General features: G+C 37.4%; 1 protein-coding gene across 1 annotated transcript in view; it reads left to right on the top strand.

Moving 5' to 3' along the window:
* Positions 1-3,070: 3,070 nt before the first annotated feature.
* The window catches only part of RFX3 (regulatory factor X3), a gene marked incomplete at its 5' end in the record, with an annotated part of 157,979 nt that continues 141,600 nt past the window's right edge, over positions 3,071-19,449 (top strand). The window contains one exon of the mRNA XM_082842342.1: positions 3,071-3,187. Coding sequence (XP_082698468.1) covers positions 3,071-3,187 — 117 coding nt within the window. The remainder of the gene's footprint in view (positions 3,188-19,449) is intronic.

Genomic DNA, 19,449 nt, shown 5'->3' with positions numbered 1-19,449 from the left:
TTTTCTTTACTCTCTTCACGTCTGTCTATTCAGTATCTCTGATGAAACTCAAGACTTTCGTCTGGTAGTTTAGTGCATGCGCTTTAGTGTTATGTCCAAACCCTCTTTTCCCACTTTCCTATTTCCCATAGTTTGACCTTGGTTAAGCGACTTAACATCTCTGGGCCTCAGTTGACAATCTGTAAAATGAGGAAGATCTTAGTTCCAATCATCTAGTTACACATTTCTATTAGTAAAGTAGTCAAAGCTTAGGTATTGCTCTTATGCCTCAAACGCCTATAAAGGCCAAGCCAGTGAATATGTATTGTCATATAAATAATTTGTGTATAAAACACGTAATATGGGCTCACCTTTTCTAGATTTTCAGATTTTTCACGAGAATCTGGAAATTTGGTTTTTAACACAAAATCTTCGATTTTTAAAGGTTGACGATTAAGAATTTTAATTTGTAGTTACTCTGTGCCAAAGCCTATCGATCGAGTCTAATATGGTCCATAGGAAGCCAGTTTCCAAATCTATGCCTTTTATCTTCAGTTAAGCCCTCTCGGGTGATTTATTGAGGAATTGCTTTAAAAGTACATTTAATTTTTTAGACATTCATTATGTATATTCTTATGTGTATTTGGTCTAAAACAGTGGATGTCATATTATGGGTCATATACCAAAAAAGGTGTGTAGGCTGGTCTGCAGCACAGACCCCTGGACACACGAGAGAGCCTCGATAAAGTTCTCAGCCAACCCTGGGATAAACAGGAGGGTGTTTTAGTTTGAGTGACTTAACTGTAAGAATCTCATCCACCCCTTGACTGAACAGCTTAAACAAGAACCCATAATTGGCAACTCTGTGTTCCTCATTTGTGTACTAAACTGACAAAGGCCTGTCTTGGAGTTGGGAAGAGAAGCTAAGAAAAACTCACTGAAGATGATATCTAAAATCTGGTTCGGTCCTCATTCCCTGCAGAAAGGCATCACCTCATTCTCACTAATAGCCCTCTGCTGTAGCACAAATGGCATCAATTGTCTATAAGCATAACATGTAATGAATCGAAGGACACTGGCATTTGCTTTCTTTTGGGGGAGGGTAGTTTTTTCCCTCTACAATGGAATAAAGAAGAAGAGGCACAGATAGGGTTCCTATTGTGTGTATCCCCTCTCCCAATTTCGAGAACTGTTAGTCCTCCAGTAATCTTAATTAGGCAAGAATTTTATATAGTGAATACTGTCATTTTGAAACATTTTCAGGCATATCCGTGGTCTTAATACTAGTACAAAGGGCTGTGTGTGTGTGTGTGTGTGTGTGTGTGTGTGTGTCTTTGGAGATCAGTGCTACATTTTTTATTAATTAGCCACCATCTTGAGAGATTTCACATAAAAATCTTCTTTTGGAAAATTGGAAAAACTGGCAGCTATAGTTTAGCCTTCCCATAAATTAACAATTTCCTTGAGCTAAACATTAGCTGGCCCAAATAAATGGGGTGGTAGCCATCACTTTCCTTGTTTTTTAAGCCCCTAGCTACCTTCAGTCTTTGTGCCTGAGGTTCCTCATCTGTAAATGTAGATTATAATCATACAAACCACATTGGGTTGTTACATGGAGTGATTTATTTATGAATTAACACGTAAAGCATTTAGAAGAGAACATAGCATGTGTTAAATACTCTATCGATGTTAGCTTTATTGCTGTATATTTTGTATGCTCTAAGTTTTATTGTGCTGCTCTAGGGGTTTGACTAACAAAGGAATAAGAATAGTCAATCACGTAAAGTGATACCAATGTCAAGGTCTAGAAAGTAAAGAAAGCATAGATTGAAAAGGCCTAGTCCTTTCTCTAGTCCTGTCACCTTGAGTGAGTCTCTTAACCTCTCTGGGCTTTAGTTTTCTCATTTATGAAATAAGTGTAGATTAGATATCTTCAGAGGTCTGTTTCTAAAATTGAATGAGATGATAGAAAAGGTTTGGGGAAAAAATTGGAAGAGGTCATGCTGTGACAAAAGATGTTGAGAGGGGTTAATTTTCTGCTTGAAAGACCTGAATACTCTTTCAGAATTTTCTTAGGGGAAATTAATGTTCACCATACTGTTCACAGATTTAAACCATGATACAGTAGTTTTCTTAGGCTACCAATTAAATACTGTTTTTCCCCCCAGGATCCCTGCTCAGTAGCAAAGAAATTAACATTTATTATATTGACTGCATCAGTAACAAAAGGGAATATCAAGGTCTAAGAAACCATACTTGTTAGAGGGCACACTGTAAAATTTAATCGTGTGTTAGTAGGACAGGCACATGAGAACTGAAAAATGTACCATGTTGAACTGTGAATGAGAGAAGGTAAAATTTCATGTCTTTGTTTACAAATCTCACTTATACAATGGTGATCCTTCTTACCTTTCAAAATATTAAACATTATTGCTGTTTGGCTGTCTTTGGGTAGAGTATAATTAAACTTTAATTTTAGTACCATATCATCTCACAGCCAAGAAAATTAGTGAGCTTGATCCTTTGGCTAAATTTAGGGTATATCAGCTGGTTTTTGGATATACATTAATTTTTAAAAATCAGTGAATAGTAAGTTTGAAAGTTGGAAAGGACCTTAGAAACAATTTATTCTAAATTGTACACCTCCAGTGACGTCCTGTAGTTTATAAAAGTGTCTAGAAAGTACAGTTTATGACGTATTTGCATCCAGTTAGGATTTGTGTTCTGAGAATTGTGTCTTGACATAATTTATAATATGACTAGTTTATATTGTGCTTGAAACAATTTATAACAGATGAGGCCTAAGGAAGGTAGATTTCAATGAAGGTCAACCTTTATAGCCTCAAAATAAGAGGTACTAATGGAGATTTTTAAAATGTAGATTAGTAATTTTCTGTATTTATTTTAAAAGTGGGCAACATGACTCTAAACATGCGTGGAATATCATGAGTATGTTGGGTGGAGTAAGAGGTATTCTGGGAGTGGAAAGTTCGTCTCAGTATAGGATATTAAGAACAAATGTAATGCAGCTAGTCATATAAGGAGAGCATTTTAAACTTTCTTTCTATTTTAATAAATTTCAGAGACCATCATGCAGACATCAGAGACCGGGTCGGACACAGGTTCGACAGTGACTTTACAGACATCTGTGGCTAGTCAAGCAGCAGTGCCTACACAGGTGGTACAGCAAGTACCAGTACAACAACAGGTAAGGAGCTGCTGTTCCCAGAGAAGATGCTGTGCCTTTCCTTGTGCTGCCTCTCCAACATAGCTGTGTCTAAAAAATGATTCGGATAATACTTTCTGGCACAATGGATGCCCAAATAGGCCTCGTTCGATTCTTAGATTAAGTCAGCAAATGTTTCTTGAGCATTTCCTGGATGTGCCACATTCTTTCTGTGCTAGGCTGTAGGGATAAAAAGATAAATGCTCAAACTATAACCCTTATTCCAAAAGAGCCTCTTAAGTCCTAAAGAGAGCATTTGTTTCTAACTTGGCCACCCTCACTGGGTTTTCTTCTCCTCTTCTCCCCTCCTTATTCTTTATCACATCTTCCTATTTCTTTCGTATTGAAATGTCGGCAATCATATTTTTATATAATTGGCTCACAGTAGTACTTAATAAAGGAGAGGATGTGTGTACCTTACAGGCAGGGATTTTGCCTTTGTGACATTTTGGAAAGTGCTTGGGCGTTATGGTGACTGATAAATAGTGTTTAATGAAAATTAAATTATCTTAAAGGTCTGAAAATCTGACTCATCCCATTTAAAAAATAGAGAATGAATTCATCATCACATGTTTACTACAGGGCTTATTCATACTTGGGACGCTTAGCTTGTTTTGGAAAGATACTGACAAAATAGTGCAATTTTGTGCCAGTTAATAGTCCTCCTTTGGATTGTGAACACATTGGCCTGTCATTTCTTCTAAGGAGTGGTGAGAAAGTATGCGAGAATAATCATGTCATAAAGCATTATCTCGAGACTTGAGATTTACCTGTAATTTGTCAGTATCAGAAAATGTTGCTTTTACAGTTTAGCAAATGTTGCTTTTACAATTATAAATAAGTCATTAGGGAGAGGGAATAACTTTTCCTAAATTATAGACAGAGGGACTCAAGGTTATATTCTTAGGAGATAGAAGTGGGATGGGCAGGGAGAGTGCTAGAATCATGGAGAAGGGTCTTTGACTCTCAGGGTAAATAAAGACATCTGAAAGAATTATTTCTTTTATAATTAAATCTTAGCATACTCTTCTTTCTGTTCTCTACAACACACTGGTATTACTGATCACCAATTTCATTACCAATTTCAAGACTGAACATTATTCAGAAAAGGGTAGTTTATGGCATATCATCCAGAGAGCAAGTAGAGAAATATTGGGACAGTGTTATATATAATTTTAAAAAGATAACTCAACAATCGAACAATATTAAGCACATATTGAACAGTTACGCTCACTCTGGTTTGGTTTTTGTCTCATTTGTGGAAGAAGAATGGCCTTGAGAGTGCCTGTCTCTAACAGGAGTGCAGTGGAGATCCTGTTCCTGTCTCCAGAAAGTGCCCCCTTGAGACCTTAAAATGTCTGTGTTAAGTGCATCTGGCCCTCTCTCATGGACTCTGTGTCTTGTCTTACTCCCTCCTTCCTTTCCTTTCCCTTTCTTCCTTTTTGCCTTCCTTCCTTCTTTTCTTTTTAAAACACATTTTCTTTTTATTGAATTTATATGTCATTAGATGTCTACTACAGGTCTTATATAGTGTATATAGTAGTGTAAAGAGTCAAATAGTTCAGCAAGTTTGTTATTTAAAAAAAAAAAGTAGTTCTCATCCTCTCTGTACTCCTCCTCAGAGGCAACTAATTTTGCCTCTGTTTACCTGTTATTTTGATATTTACCTCTGTGTCTTCACAAACGGTGTTTATTTTCTTTTTTTAAAAAATTTTTATTGGAGTATAGTTGATTTACAATGTTGTGTTAGTTTCAGGTGTACAGCACAGTGAATCAGTTATGCATATATACACTCTTTTTTTTAGATTCTTTTCCCATATAGGCCATTACAGAGTATTGAGTAGAGTTCCCTGTGCTAGACAGCAGGTTCTTATTAGTCACATATTTTATATATAGTAGTATTTTCTTGATTTTTTTAGTTGTAAGCATTTTCTTACCACACTCCTCTTTTTAGCTCTTAATATGTGCATGCATGTGCATGCACGCACGCACACACACACACTTTTTCCATGCCATATGCTTCTGATATACTAGGTTGAACTATATGCATTTTTTTCCCTTTGCCATCATTCTGGGATTTCCCCCTTTTATGTTGGCTTTGCTGTTTCTCGGATCAGTGTCTTAAACTCTTTCTTGATTTGCTCAAGCACAACTTGAAGTAACTTCCTAAGAATTGGTAGATTTTGAGCTCTTGTGTGTCTGAGAGGGAATTTATTCTACTACCTTCACAGTTGTTTGGTAGTTGGATGGGTACAGAGTTTGGGGTTGGATATCATTTTCTTCAGAATTTTGAAGGAATTGCTCCATTATTTTCCAGTTTGCAGAATTGCTATGGAAAAATCAAACACTGTTCTGATTTCTGATCCTTTGTATGTGATCTATGTGATTATTTTTTCCTCTCATGTTCTAAATCCCAGTTTCTTGAAATTTCATGTTCATCAAGGAAGGCCAGTCACCTCATTGCCCAGAGTTGGTAGAGGAGATCTGATTGCTTCTTAAATAGAATCACTTTTTATATTAAATATATATAAAACCAAAAAAACTAAGTTCCTATTAGAAGTGGAAAATCAAGTATCACCAGCCATAGACAGAAAATTACACATACACATACACACACTGTGTTCATGTCCTTATAAAAAATAATCTCAGGTACACACGTAACACACTTTGGAAAACTTTGTGGTATGCCACATGGTTTGTTTCCCAACAGGCATATCTTTCAGTCCCGCAAGTTAGCTCTTTCCTCTAGGACGTTCAAGGCAGTCGACGACTTGGTCCCCTTTCACCAAGCAAAGAAGTTGAGAATTTTCATTTTCTTTTTGTCAACTAAGTGTTTTATTTCACAGAGTGGATTAGTGTGATACATGCCTGGATAAATGCCTGTTATGTTGTCCTTCCAGGCTTATCTTATTTGGAAGGATTTTTTCTCTTCTGTCATTTTCTTCCTTCCTAGCTTCCTTCCTCCATTCCTCCCTTCCTTCCTTCCTCCCCTCCCTTCCCCTCTCCTTTCTCTCCTCTAGAACGGTGACATATTTGAAGATTTCTAACAGTGTCCCTGTGGATATAGATTGTCTATAACTGATAAGACAGGTGCTATAGTAACTTCTTATTGCTCTAACATACCTATAATCTTTGTATTGTTAATATGCTGATGTCATCTTGAGTTTTCATACTTTGGTAGGATGCCTTTAAAATCTTGCAGCTCTTGTCACTGACCCATGGTAGATACTGAAATCATGGCATTGACATCAAAGATAGTTACTTCTATTGATTCAACTTTTCATTGTGTCCTTGCTCTGACCATTTTGATGTAAAAAGAAAGCCTATAGGGCTTCCCTGGTGGTGCAGTGGTTGAGAGTCCGCCTGCCGATGCAGGGGACACGGGTTCGTGCCTCGGTCTGGGAAGATCCCACATGCCGCGGAGCGGCTGGGCCTGTGAGCCATGGCTGCTGAGCCTGTGCGTCCGGAGCCTGTGCTCCGCAATGGGAGAGGCCACAACAGTGAGAGGCCCACGTACTGCAAAAAAAAAACAAGCCCATAGCTAAATTTTTAAATTTTGAGACATATAATATTGTATGTATTGGCCTGTTGAGAAACCAGAAAATTTTAAGATCGTAATATATATTTTTATTTCTTCAAAGCCCTAAGGGTTCTGATTTCCCTATTTCACTATGTAATAAGTACCAAAAAAAATGTTGTTTCTAAAATTATTTCTGTGGTTTTTCATTTATTCTGTATGATCTCAAGAATCAATTTGTCACCTTTCCTTGAACAATCTGATTCAAGAATGGAGAATTCTGAGCAAAGATTGCAAGATCTTATTATATAATTCTTTATCAAATTTCCGATCTTTTGCAATTTTTCATTATTTCACAAAACACCATAGAGTCTCAGCTTACAAATACAGAGATAGTTGCCCAATTCAGTAAAATCTATAAAAACATTTAGGTTCAGTATCTTGATTAGAAACTAAAAAAATAATATTATTTATTCTTATCATATTTGTAAAAAGACTTTTTGCACTGATGGGTCTCTATCGAATATGCCTAGAACTGTGCTGTTCTCCCTTCCCCTCCCCCTTCCTTGAATGATTTGTTAGAGTTCCTTGTAGATAATTCTTCAAGTTGGTCATTTTATGCCTAAATCTGAGAGGTCTTCTAACCCTGCTTGCCTAGAACTGAATTAAAAACCCAGGATAGGGGAAAAGGAAAATGTATTCCTACTATTCCATTCTCCTCCATAGCCAGCTAGTTTAGATTCTTTTCAAGGTAGAACCTAGTCAAAAGTCAGAACTTTTATTCCTGTTTTAACCTTGGGATCCAGGTATTTCACAAATGCTGCTGACATCGAGGATAATTCCTAAATCATCCTAAATCTTGAATCAGGGCTCCAAGAATATTTTCTCCCATTCAAGCTTCCCAAGTTTTAACTGGTCTCCCAACTATATTTCTTCCTGTCTCTACTGTCTCTGTTTTTCCTTTTCCTTAGAAAGGGACATACATCTTTTCTCTCACAGGGGGCAGGTGTGTTGTCTCTGTATTGCTCCTTCTAAATGTAACATCCCAGGTACAACTGAGCCCTGGGGTTGGGGGGCTTCTATTTGAGTTCAAAGACATACATATATTTTTTTTCAAAGATGCTGTCAACTTTGTTCAGATTCTTTTTTTATCAAAGAATGTGGGTCTTGACCTTTTTCTGCCCAGGGACTATTTGTTTCTTGTGGGTCTTTGGTATGTAACTGTGACACTGAAACTTCTTTTTATGTGATAAAAGCTCACTTCAAGATTATATTCAGATAAGGACATATATATTCTTACAAATACATATTTTTAAAAATACGTGTAGAAATAAATCACCTATTTAGGCACCGACTCTTTGTTTGTAATTTGAGTTATCAAAATGAATGTAATAGCTATGTGGCTATATTGTTTCTTTCTGGTTAGTATCAATATATCACATATTTAGCATTTCTGCATAAATTATGGTCCATCCTGGAGAGTAAGTGTATTATCCCTGTGGTCAAAAAGATAAATGACATTTTGTGTGGGAAACAGATCCAACCGGAACTGTCAATTAGGTTTTAGGCGAAGGGCAATCTTCAAGAAGGGTAAGTTTTAAATGAATCTTCTCCAATAGATCTGTTTATTATGGATATCTTTAAAATGATGCCTCAACCTTTAGGAGATGGATTTTAGGAAGTGAAATTAGATATGAATGCTCCTGACTTCCCCACATTAGGCCATAGCTTAAACAGTAGGTTATTTTTGTCCTCACTTCTGTTTGCCATATTCCTGTGTGTAGTAAATAATCATCACAACCAGAAGGAAGCTGTGATAATTAGCAATATACCCATGAGAAAGTTCTTCTGGTGGAAGCAATAAATAGTGATTAAGGGGAAGAAATGATTGCCTATGGAATGTTAAATCCATAACAGAATGTTCTATTGGATCAAAACTTGATCAGTAGTATTTTAAATGGGACGCTGTGCTAGCTTGGAGAGCTAAGCCTGAGGTAGTGCACTCCATCGTTCTTGTCTTTATCTTTCCTCTGCTCAGGGTCCAGAGGTTTGCTTCTTGTGCATCCTAGCTTCGATGGACATGAATGGAATTCTTTTCATTTCAGACCATTATCTGATATAATCAACAGAAACAGAGACATTTTTCTCTGGTTTGCTCTTATTCGGGACGAGATTCTCGTCGGCTTAGTTCCCTAAGGGAACGGTGTTTTCATAATTAAGACTGTGGCAGACATCCTAAAAGATGGGGTTATATTTTTAAATGAATTCCAGTTGAATGTCTTTTGTGAAAATAATTTTTTTAAAAGACAATAATTTTAGTTCTTGAAGAACATATTTATTTTTGGAATCAGAATTGCTAATTTTTAGTATCCAATATAAAAAAGTAAGGTGTTTTGAAGGAACATGCTGATTTACAATCGAAATAAATTTTACTGTGCCAATCCAATATAAAGGCTCTTTAGTTGACCATCTGTATATTTTTAAAAATAAGAACTACTGTTTAAATAGTTGGGTAGTAATAGTCTTTGATTCTCTTTTAAGTGATTTTTAAAATATTTTCTCAGCTAGAGTTAAAAAATTATGATCAGTTCTGGATACTATATTTTAAGAGGAATATGCCAGGCACTGTGTTAAATACTGCGGTTTCAAAGGTAATTCTGTTTGGTACCCGACTGTAGAAAACCAACTTTTGATGGAGATAGACTTGTTATAGAATTAGATACAAAGTTCCTTAGGTGTAAAGATGGAAATTGTTCTTGGAATGAGGGTCAGTGATGTCTTCACCAAGAATGTGACCTTTGAGCTGTGTGCTGAAGGAAAAGTTGGAGTTCACAAGGAAAGCAAACTGGAAAAGGGCATTTCTTGTAGAGAGAAGCATGGAAGAGCTCAAGTGAAATCAAGGAGTTGTACGAGGAGGTGAGGGGCTAGGAATTGAGGGCTGTGGAACAATGCTGCATAAAAACCTTGTGGGAGGTTGAGTCTGATGACCTATTTATGGTGTCTTTACATGTATCCCCTCCCTAGTATTTTCCCTCTTCAGTTGACATATTTCTTTACGTATTCCCTCACTGCTGATTTTCTTGAAAGAGACATCTGCAGTTATCTAAGCACTTCTTAATCCTATGAAATTTGGGTGCCACCATACAACTATGGATACTGTGCATTTTGGACAGAGCCAAATCCAATAATTTTCTCTAGGGTGTTTCTGGATTTTCCTTTGACATTTGATACTGTTGACTATCACATATTTCTTTTTGCATGGATTTTGGTTTTCCCCTTTTATTTCTTTGAGGGCTATTTCATCAAGTAAATGAGGTTTTGTAGAGCTTAAGAGAGTGAGATTCATACTTAGAAGGGATGGATTTAAATCCTCGCCCTAGGTCTTTCTAGTTATATGACTTTGGACAAATAAAATTAAGTTTCTGGAGACTCAATATCCTAATGTATAAAATAAGAATAATAATGTCTAGCTTATACTTAAAGTATTAAATAACATTTATTGAATAATTTAGAATAGTACCTGAAGTATAATAAACCTTTAATAAATTTTCTATTTTTACTATTATTGTTTTCATTGTTGTTATCATTATCAGTAGTACTGGTAATGTTATCTGACTCGTTTAATGGAAAATTGGAGTGGGGGGATTTGACCTCCTTTTCTATAAGAGTTGGTCTTTGTCTCTCTCTCTTTGCCCTCACTGTCAAGTAACTTATCCTCTGCAGCTATTTTAGTCTTAAAACCAGCTGCTTCCATTTTCTTTACTAAGCAAGAACCTCTGGTCCTTCCTTGTATTGCTCTGGATTGTGAATTATGGAATCTCAGGCTCTAGGTCAGAATGGACACCAGCTTTGTCTGAGGCAGGATCAGTAATGGTGTCCTTCACCCTGGATGGCCTGTCACCCAGTGCAGTCACCATAGTGATTAGAGAAATGCCAGGTTTTTCAATAGAATTCAGGAACACCTCCAGTATTTTATTCAGTTCATAAAATATAATAATTTTGAACCAAGTTTGTTGCTGTGGTATGATATAAGACTTTAAAAGATTAAGGTGAGAACAATATATTAATATTCTAGCTAGCTTGACTAGAATTTGGTTTTCTAGTTAGAAGAGGCTTACACCATTCATTTAATGCAACTATTCCAAAGGACCTCCCAAAGTTGAATTGCAGAAAATTTTCTTTTTCAACAAATCACTTAGTTATAGACTTACTTTAGTCGATTCCATAATTTTGTTCTTAGAGATATATAATGTTTCCTATGAATATCGAATTTACTTATCAAATTATCGATTTCAACATCAGTACTTTTTGTTTGTTTGGAAAGTTCAATTTGTCCTATAAAATTTTTCATACGAGTAGAAAGTAGAAAACTTTACAATAACTGGCACTTCTGTTTACATATAATTTGAACAAATTGAAACACAATTTAAACAGAGCACGTGCCCTCTTTGCAAAGTAAATCAGAGGAATTCTTTACGTGTACTAAAAATATATTGTCAGTATAATAGATCTCAACATATAGCTGAGCCTCTTCGACATCAGTATCTGAAAGAAAAGAAACGTTAAGGTCCAAATAAAAATTGTTATTTGTAGTCTCAGCTGGTCAAGGAGGTCTTTCTAGAGGAAGTGATGTTTAAGCTAAGATTTAAAGAATAGAGATGACCAGTGAGGGAATAAAAACAAGTGTTTTCTGAGGGAAGTGTGTTTGTGAAGAGCTGGCGTGAACGTGGTAGGTTTGTGGAACTGAATCAGGGTTGAAATGGGTGGAGGAGAGAGTGGGAGAGCTGAGCGGTGAGAGGTGAGGTGGAGCACTAGGTATCTACTGGTTGAGTAGTATAAGCTATTTAGGTTTTCAATAATAACTCCCATTTTGAAGTCATCCACCATTCTGCTTTGTCAGAAACCCATTTGCAACAATGTATCATAATGATAGTGTGCCATCTGTTGAGCACCTATTGTGTGCTGTTCCCTGTGCTTGATGCTTGGCTCATTATTTCTAAAGCTTATAACAACTCCGCAAGGTAGGTGGTATTATTACAGGTGAGGAAACTGAGGCTCAAAGAATTTAAAATAATTTGCTTTGGATTACAGTTATTTGCCCTTGACAGCCTGTGCTTACATTTGAGAAGTATACTCTGAGATAGTAATTACAAAATGTATGTGTGTGGGATTGATGTTATATTTCTTTCGAGAGTGGGATATATTTGTATTGTCATTTAACAAATAATTATTTTTGAAAGTCTTCTTTCATGGGAACTGTAAATGCTGAGCAAGTAGGTACTCAGTTTGTATTGAAGGAATATACTAAATAGTACAATAGCTTGAGCTCTTCAGACTGAATCCTTGCGTGTGGAGGGGAAAGGACTTGGGTCTTGTCTACATCTCCTGCCCCTAACAGCAGCTCCTGAGATGCCTTTGTGGAACCTCTAGGGATATATGGTACACAAGTTGAGCATCATCTCCTCTCCTGGACTCTTTTATAGCCAGATGAATTGTCCATTAAAGTTCTTCGAGCTCTCAATGCCTGTATTAAACCAGCATACCATAAGGTTAATGCCATGGAGCACTTAACACACCTTTTCTATCCACGAAAAATGATCATTCTCCCCTTTCTTTTATCCAGGACTGATTTTAGAAATAGACACACATTGAATGGCTCTTTATTTTCTTTAAAAACTTGTATTGATATCAGTCAAAGCCATTTCTGCTGAGACACTGATGTTTCATTTTTCTTACAGCCCTTACAAACTGATAGACTTTCTACTGAGGAAATCGCAGCCACCCTCTTTGTCCTGGCTGCCTAGTAGCTCAGTGCTAAATCCTAAACCTGACGTTTAACTAATATACCATCCTTCAGCCATGATATTTTTAGCTGAGAGTCAAACCCAAGATATCTGACTTCAGAACCTGAGCTCCTAAGCCCCACACTATAGAAGTAAAGCAGTCAGATGAGTTATAACAAGATAAATGGTATAAGCCCACTGACATAGCAGTACTAAACATTGGCAGTCTCATGGTGAAGAACATGATACACTTTATGTCAAGAAGGATTTTTAATACTATGAATCAATCACAGAACATTTTTGAAGATCCCACAGGCAAAGCTAGTGAAGCAGGTGCATCCGGAGTATAAAGGGCTGCTTGAGCAAGATAACTAGCAAATAAAAAAATTATAAACCTTGGGAATTTCCTGGTGGTGCAGTGGTTAAGAATCCACCTGCTAATGCAGGGGACACAGGTTCGATCCCTGGTCCAGGAAGACCCCACATGCCGCCGAGCAACTAAGCCCGTGTGCCACAACTACTGAGCCTGTGCTCTAGAGCCCGGGAGCCACAACTACTGAGCCCATGTGCTGCAACTACTGCAGCCTGCACGCCTAGAGCCCATGCTCCACAACAAGAGAAGCCACTGCAATGAGAAGCCTGCGCACCGCAACAAAGAGTAGCCCCTGCTTGCCGCAACTAGAGAAAGCCCGCGTGCAGCAACGAAGACCCAACACAGCCAAAAACAAATAAATAAATTTGTTTAAAAAAAATTATAAACCTTGAACTTCTTAAAGCCCTCCCTAAACTCAGACCCTAAGTATGAACATCACTAAATATAGTACCTTAAAAAAAAAAAGAGGGGAAACATGATAAAATCAATGTAGTAAAATGTTGTTATTTAGATAATCTGGAGAAAGGATAACTTGGGAATATTTTGTATGACTCCTGCAACTTTTCTAGCAGTGTGGAGTTATACAAAAAAATTTTGGGGCTTCCCTGGTGGCACCGTGGTTGAGAGTCCACCTGCAGATGCAGGGGACACGGGTTCGTACTCCGGTCCGGGAAGATCCCACATGCCGCGGAGCGGCTGGCCCCGTGAGTCATGGCCACTGAGCCTGAGCGTCCAGAGCCTGTGCTCCGCAATGGGAGAGGCCACAACAGTGAGAGGCCTGTGTACCGAAAAAAAAAAAAATTTTTTTTTTTTTGTAATGAATAACTTTACCAATCTGGGGTAAGTTTGGTAAGTGATAATTTGAGCTCCTAATCATAATATTGTGTTCAATAGACATGGGCACTTACTATTTTATCTTTAAATAAAAAAACCTGAAAGTTTTCCTTATACATATGCTAAGCAACAAGAGTTCTTCTAAAAAGTATCCCAAATTTAAACTACTCTTGTCTCATCTCAGTGGATCAGTGTTTTAAAAGAGGAAAATCAGTTCTGAGCTTTTTGCCCAGTTCTCTCTATATTCCCCATCAACTCCCCAGTCTTGATGATTACCACCAAGAAAATAAATAAATAAATAAGCAAGCCTGAATAACACATAAAACGATCAATAGGAAAAAAAATTGGTGATACTTTTAAGACTCTTAAAAACAGATGTGTATAATAAATTGGTGGTACAATTGAGCGTTGCTTTAAAAATCTGGTTGCTAGAAAATGCAAATAAAATTATTCTCAAGAAAGAAGACAAAAGTATTAGGAAGTAGGAATTAGGTACTAAACCCCAAAAAAGATAATTAGCCAGTTTGCAGCTTTGATTTTTGTTTTATTTAGTAGCAGTATAGATATGGATAGTATGAAGGCCCAGACAGCCATTCCCATTCCAGCCTGTGAGGAAAACCAGATTCATCAAGTCAGTTGATTAGCAGCCTTTAAAAAAGTTAAACTCACCCAAATATATATTACAATTGATATATTATTGAATAGGGGAAGAGGTAGAATATAGATGTTTTTATTAAATAAAAAGGTATAATTTTTCATCTTATAATTGTAATATTTAAAGATTATCTTTTATTTCTGTAAGGTATAATTTTATTTATTTTTTTGCGGTACGCGGGCCTCTCACCGCTGTGGCCTCTCCCGCTGCGGAGCACAGGCTCCGGACGCGCAGGCTCAGCGGCCATGGCTCACGGGCCCAGCCCCTCCGCGGCATGTGGGATTCTCCCGGACCGGGGCAGGAACCCGTGTCCCCTGCATCTGCAGGCGGACTCTCAACCACGGCGCCACCAGGGAAGCCCTGTAAGGTATAATTTTAATGTGTGATTAAAAAGTGGCCTCAAAACTGAAAATAATAACATGCAGAGCTTTTTATTTTTGGTTTACAAGTTGGTCAAGCTGTTTCTCACAAATCTATACAGCTAACCAAAGCCATGATTTTGCTTTTTTATCTGCCTACCTTTACTAGTTGGTGTTTCTGGGTTATTAAGTATTGATAACTTTGGATTCTATTAAATTTGTGCTTCCTTATTATTAGCAATCTCAGCTTTTTAAAAATAGTAGGATTAAAGAAGAGAAACCAAATAAGAAAAATTATACATTAGAAAAGAGAGCACTTGAAATGTAAGAAGAAAGGTGATTCTTAAATAAAAGTGCTTATTAGTAAAACAAGGATTAGAGAGGGAGGCACTGTCCCATTTGTAAATCTCAGAGTAACTTTGTAACTCATCACTAGCGGCAGTAAACTATAATACAGACTAACTTGAGGTTTTGTGGGTTTTTTGTAAATGGAACCATAAATGGAATAACTGAGCAAAATTATTTCTGAAGTTTTGGAAGAGTGATAGTAAGCAAGTTAATTTTACTTTGAATAAACCTAAACTTTAGTTCCCTGTGGTAACTTTTTTCTGAGATTCTTATGAGACTGAGCAGACCATTGATTATAGTCCTGTTTATGACCCTTGGTAACATAATTATTCTATGCAAAGCCTTTTTTACCAATAACTTTTCTTTTTTGTTATTGTGCTGATTTTCAAGGCTTTGCTTTGACATTGAGGTTCACTAAGGTGTTTGTTGCCTGTGGTTCATTGATCTGGTAGATAGTTATACAGTTAAAACTCATGATTACTCTTAATTTTTTCCAGGGATTTCATAAATTGATTTCAGAGAAATTGTTTCTTTAGCTTATTTTAATTAGATACTAAAAATAACAAAGCAAAAGAGCATCAGGGAACTCTGTCTAGGAAAAAAAATATGACCTAGAGAAGCTAGTGTAATAAGCAAAACTCATAGTCTTTTGTCAGTATAAAAATAGATTCCTGACCCTGTTAACTGATCTCAGTAGACAATTTATTTCACAGGTGGAAAATGTTTTTGATGTTTGAGCTTAAATTATATTCATATCTATGTTTTGGTTTGTAATACTTTAGCATTGAAAGAATGCAGTTTTTGTTCTTCTGCTTCCTATGAAGCAGTAATATTGCCCAAAATATTAGCGTTATGGACTAAAGGAACAGTGACTTGAATTTGATCTCAGGAGGTGTGAGTGAGTCGGAGTTCTAGGTCTGCCAAAATAAGCTACGTGGTATTGAGCTCATTTTAACCTCCCTGTCCTTTAGTCTCCATAACTGTATTACAGGAGCTCACTGGGCATTGATTGAACATCTGTTATGTGCTACTGACATATGAAGAACTTTAAGGTTAGGTCAAAGAGACGGACAGGTGAACAGAAAATGACACAGAGAATGGTGATGCCTGAAGTATAATATAGAGAGCTATGCTATAGGAGCAAAAAACACATAATATAATTTAGAGGTGAGTCAGTTGATGGAAGTGGGCAATCGTGGGAAACTTCCTGAAGAAAAACTACCTTGGGCTTCCCTGGTGGCACAGTGGTTGAGAGTCCGCCTGCGGATGCAGGGGACACAGGTTTGTGCCCCTGTCCGGGAGGATCCCACATGCCGCGGAGCGGCTGGGCCTGTGAGCCATGGCCGCTGAGCCTGCGCATCCAGAGCCTGTGCTCCGCAATGGGAGAGGCCACAACAGTGAGAGGCCCGCGTACTGCAAAAAAAAAAAAAAAAAGAAAAGAAAAACTACCTTGAAGAAGTACCACCCAGCCTTAGTTTCCTTATCTTTGAAATAGATAATTCACTCAGAATTGTTGTTAGGGCCAAATGAGAAAATCTTTGTAATGGGCTTTGTGAACTACAAAGCATTTTGCAGATACGAGGGCAAATTACTGATACATATACCAGACACTGCTAGGAACTGGAGGTAGGAAAATGATTGAAAAGAGCAGTGTTTCTCAAAGTGTGATATATGGATGTTTTCTTAGGAATCCACTCTATGTGTGTATGTGTTTATTTAGATAATCTTTATAAAGAAGCTATGAACATATTTTAGATTATCTTAATTAATGCATTAGAACTGAGACTGCCGTTCAACTTCAGTGTGTGTTTAAAATAGCTTTGGTTCCAGGAGGTGGAACTACTATAATTTTGGAGGCTAATGAGGAGGAACAGAGCCAGTCTTAATATGAACTTGATCAAGGCTAAATGATACCACAGATAGGTTGGATGCAAGAGAAGCTCCGTATAATAGTTGGCCCCACAGCTATCATTGTTTGCACCTTGGTTTATGTTTGCATGTTTTAATAATATTTTATTGAACCCTGAAGGTCAGTAGTCATCATCCTGGGGGAAGCATGATTGATTCCCCAAACCACTGTGAAATTAAGTCTTTCTGTTATGCACCCTCCTAGACCTGTGTACCTTTCCCTCACAGACCATTTCATTGCTGTGGTTTTAGCTGATTTATGTGATCAGTGTCTTTCCTCAAAACTATATCATAAGTTGATGATCCAGACAGCATGACTTCTTTTTTTTTTGTTGGGGGTAGGAGTTTATTAATTAATTTATTTATTTTTGCTGTGTTGGGTCTTCGTTTCTGTGCGAGGGCTTTTCTAGTTGTGGCAGGCGGGGGCCACTCTTCATCGCGGTGCACAGGCCTCTCACTATCACGGCCTCTCGTTATCGTGGCCTCTCTTGTTGCGGAGCACAGGCTCCAGACGCGCAGGCTCAGTAGTTGTGGCTCACAGGCCTAGTTGCTCCGTGGCATGTGGGATCCTCCCAGACCAGAGCTCGAACCCGTGTCCCCTGCATTAGCAGGCAGATTCTCAACCACTGTGCCACCAGGGAAGCCCACCATGTCTTCTTTTGTTCACATTATAGTACAACCTAATAGGTGTACATAATAGATGCTCAATGAATGTTGAATTAATGAGTGAACGAGGTAATACTGAAGTGCCTTCTAAATTAATAGTGATTGAAAATAGTTAATAACAGGTTTAGTGTTAAACGTGCACATGCACATACTCCATATTTTTTTTTTTTTTTTTTTTTGCGGTACGTGGGCCTCTCACTGTTGTGGCCTCTCCTGTTGCGGAGCACAGGCTCCGGACGCACAGGCTCAGCGGCCACGGCTCACGGGCCCAGCCGCTCCGCGGCATGTGGGATCTTCCCGGACTGGGGCCCGAACCCGTGTCCCCTGCATCGGCAGGCGAACTCTCAACCACTGCGCCACCAGGGAAGCCCATACTCCATATTTTTAAACCCTATAATTTTTGAACAGTACAAATGATCACTCAGATGTCTCCAAAGCAGAACGTCTACAGCCTATATTTGTGCAAGATTTATCAGAGTAAGAAAAAGATATGTTAGAATATCTATTTATATTTTTTATTAAAAATGGGAAATATAGCAAAGATATAATTACTTATATATCACATTTATAAATGAGGCATACTGAAGGAAGAGGGGTTAATGGTAGCCCCCTCACTTTTGAAAAACGTTCTATTTATTTATTTTTATTTAAATTTCCTTGAAGTATAGTTCATGTGCAATATTATGCTATTTTCAGGTGTACAACATAGTGACTTGACATTTAAGTACATTACAAAATGATCACCATAATAAATCTAGTAGCCATCTGTCACCATATAAAGTTATTATCATCTTATACACTATACTCACTAAGCTGTATGTTACATCCCCAATGCCTTATTTGTTTTGTAACTGGAAGTTTGCCCCTCTTAATCTCCTTCGCCTATTTCACCCATCTACCCACCCCCCTTTTGCAACCACCATTTTTTCTCTGTATCTATGAGTCTGTTTCTGTTTTGTTTGTTTGTTTGCTTTGTGTTTTATATTGATTTTATTTATTCGTTCATTCATTCATTTATATATTAAGGCTGTGCAGTGCACATGTGAGATCTTAGTTCCCTGATCAGGGACCAGGGATCGAACCCATGCCCCATGTAGTGGAAGCACAAAGTTCCACTTAGCGTAATACCCTATAGATAGATCCATGTTGTTGCAAATGTCAAGATTTCATTCGTTTTATGGCTAATACACCATTTTATAAATATAGATAGACAGATATACACACATATACATATATACACATCACATCTTCTTTATCCACTCATTTATCAATGGACACTTAGGTTGCTTCCATATCTTGGCTACTGTACATAATGCTGCAGTTAGCATAGAAGTTTTTGTTTTCTTCATATAAATGCCCAGAAGTAGAATTGCTAGATCATATGGTAGTTCTATCTTTGATTTTTTGAGGAACCTCCGTACTATTTCCAATTGTGGCTGCACCAGTTTACATTCCCACCAACAGTGCACCACCATTCCTTTTCTCTACAGCCTCACCAACGTTTGTTATTTGTTGTCTTTTTGATGATAGCCATTCTAACAGGCGTGAGGTGATATCTCATTGTGGCTTTGATTTGAATTTCCCTGGAGATTAGTGATGTTGAGGCTCCTTTCATGTTATTGGCCATCTGTATGCTTTCTTTAGAAAAATGTCTATTCAGATCCTCTGCTAATTTTTTTTATTGGATTTTTTTTTATATTGAGCTACAGCTCAATACATGAGTTCTTTTTATATTTTGGATATTAACTTTTTATGGGATATATCATTTGAAAATATCTTCTCCCATTTAGTAGGTTGCCTT

The sequence above is a fragment of the Leucopleurus acutus genome, assembly GCF_964270905.1.
Source record: "Leucopleurus acutus genome assembly, chromosome: 7".
Lineage (NCBI taxonomy): Eukaryota > Metazoa > Chordata > Mammalia > Artiodactyla > Delphinidae > Leucopleurus > Leucopleurus acutus.
Note: the sequence above shows the minus strand (reverse complement) of the source record. Positions and strands in the feature narration are given on the sequence as shown.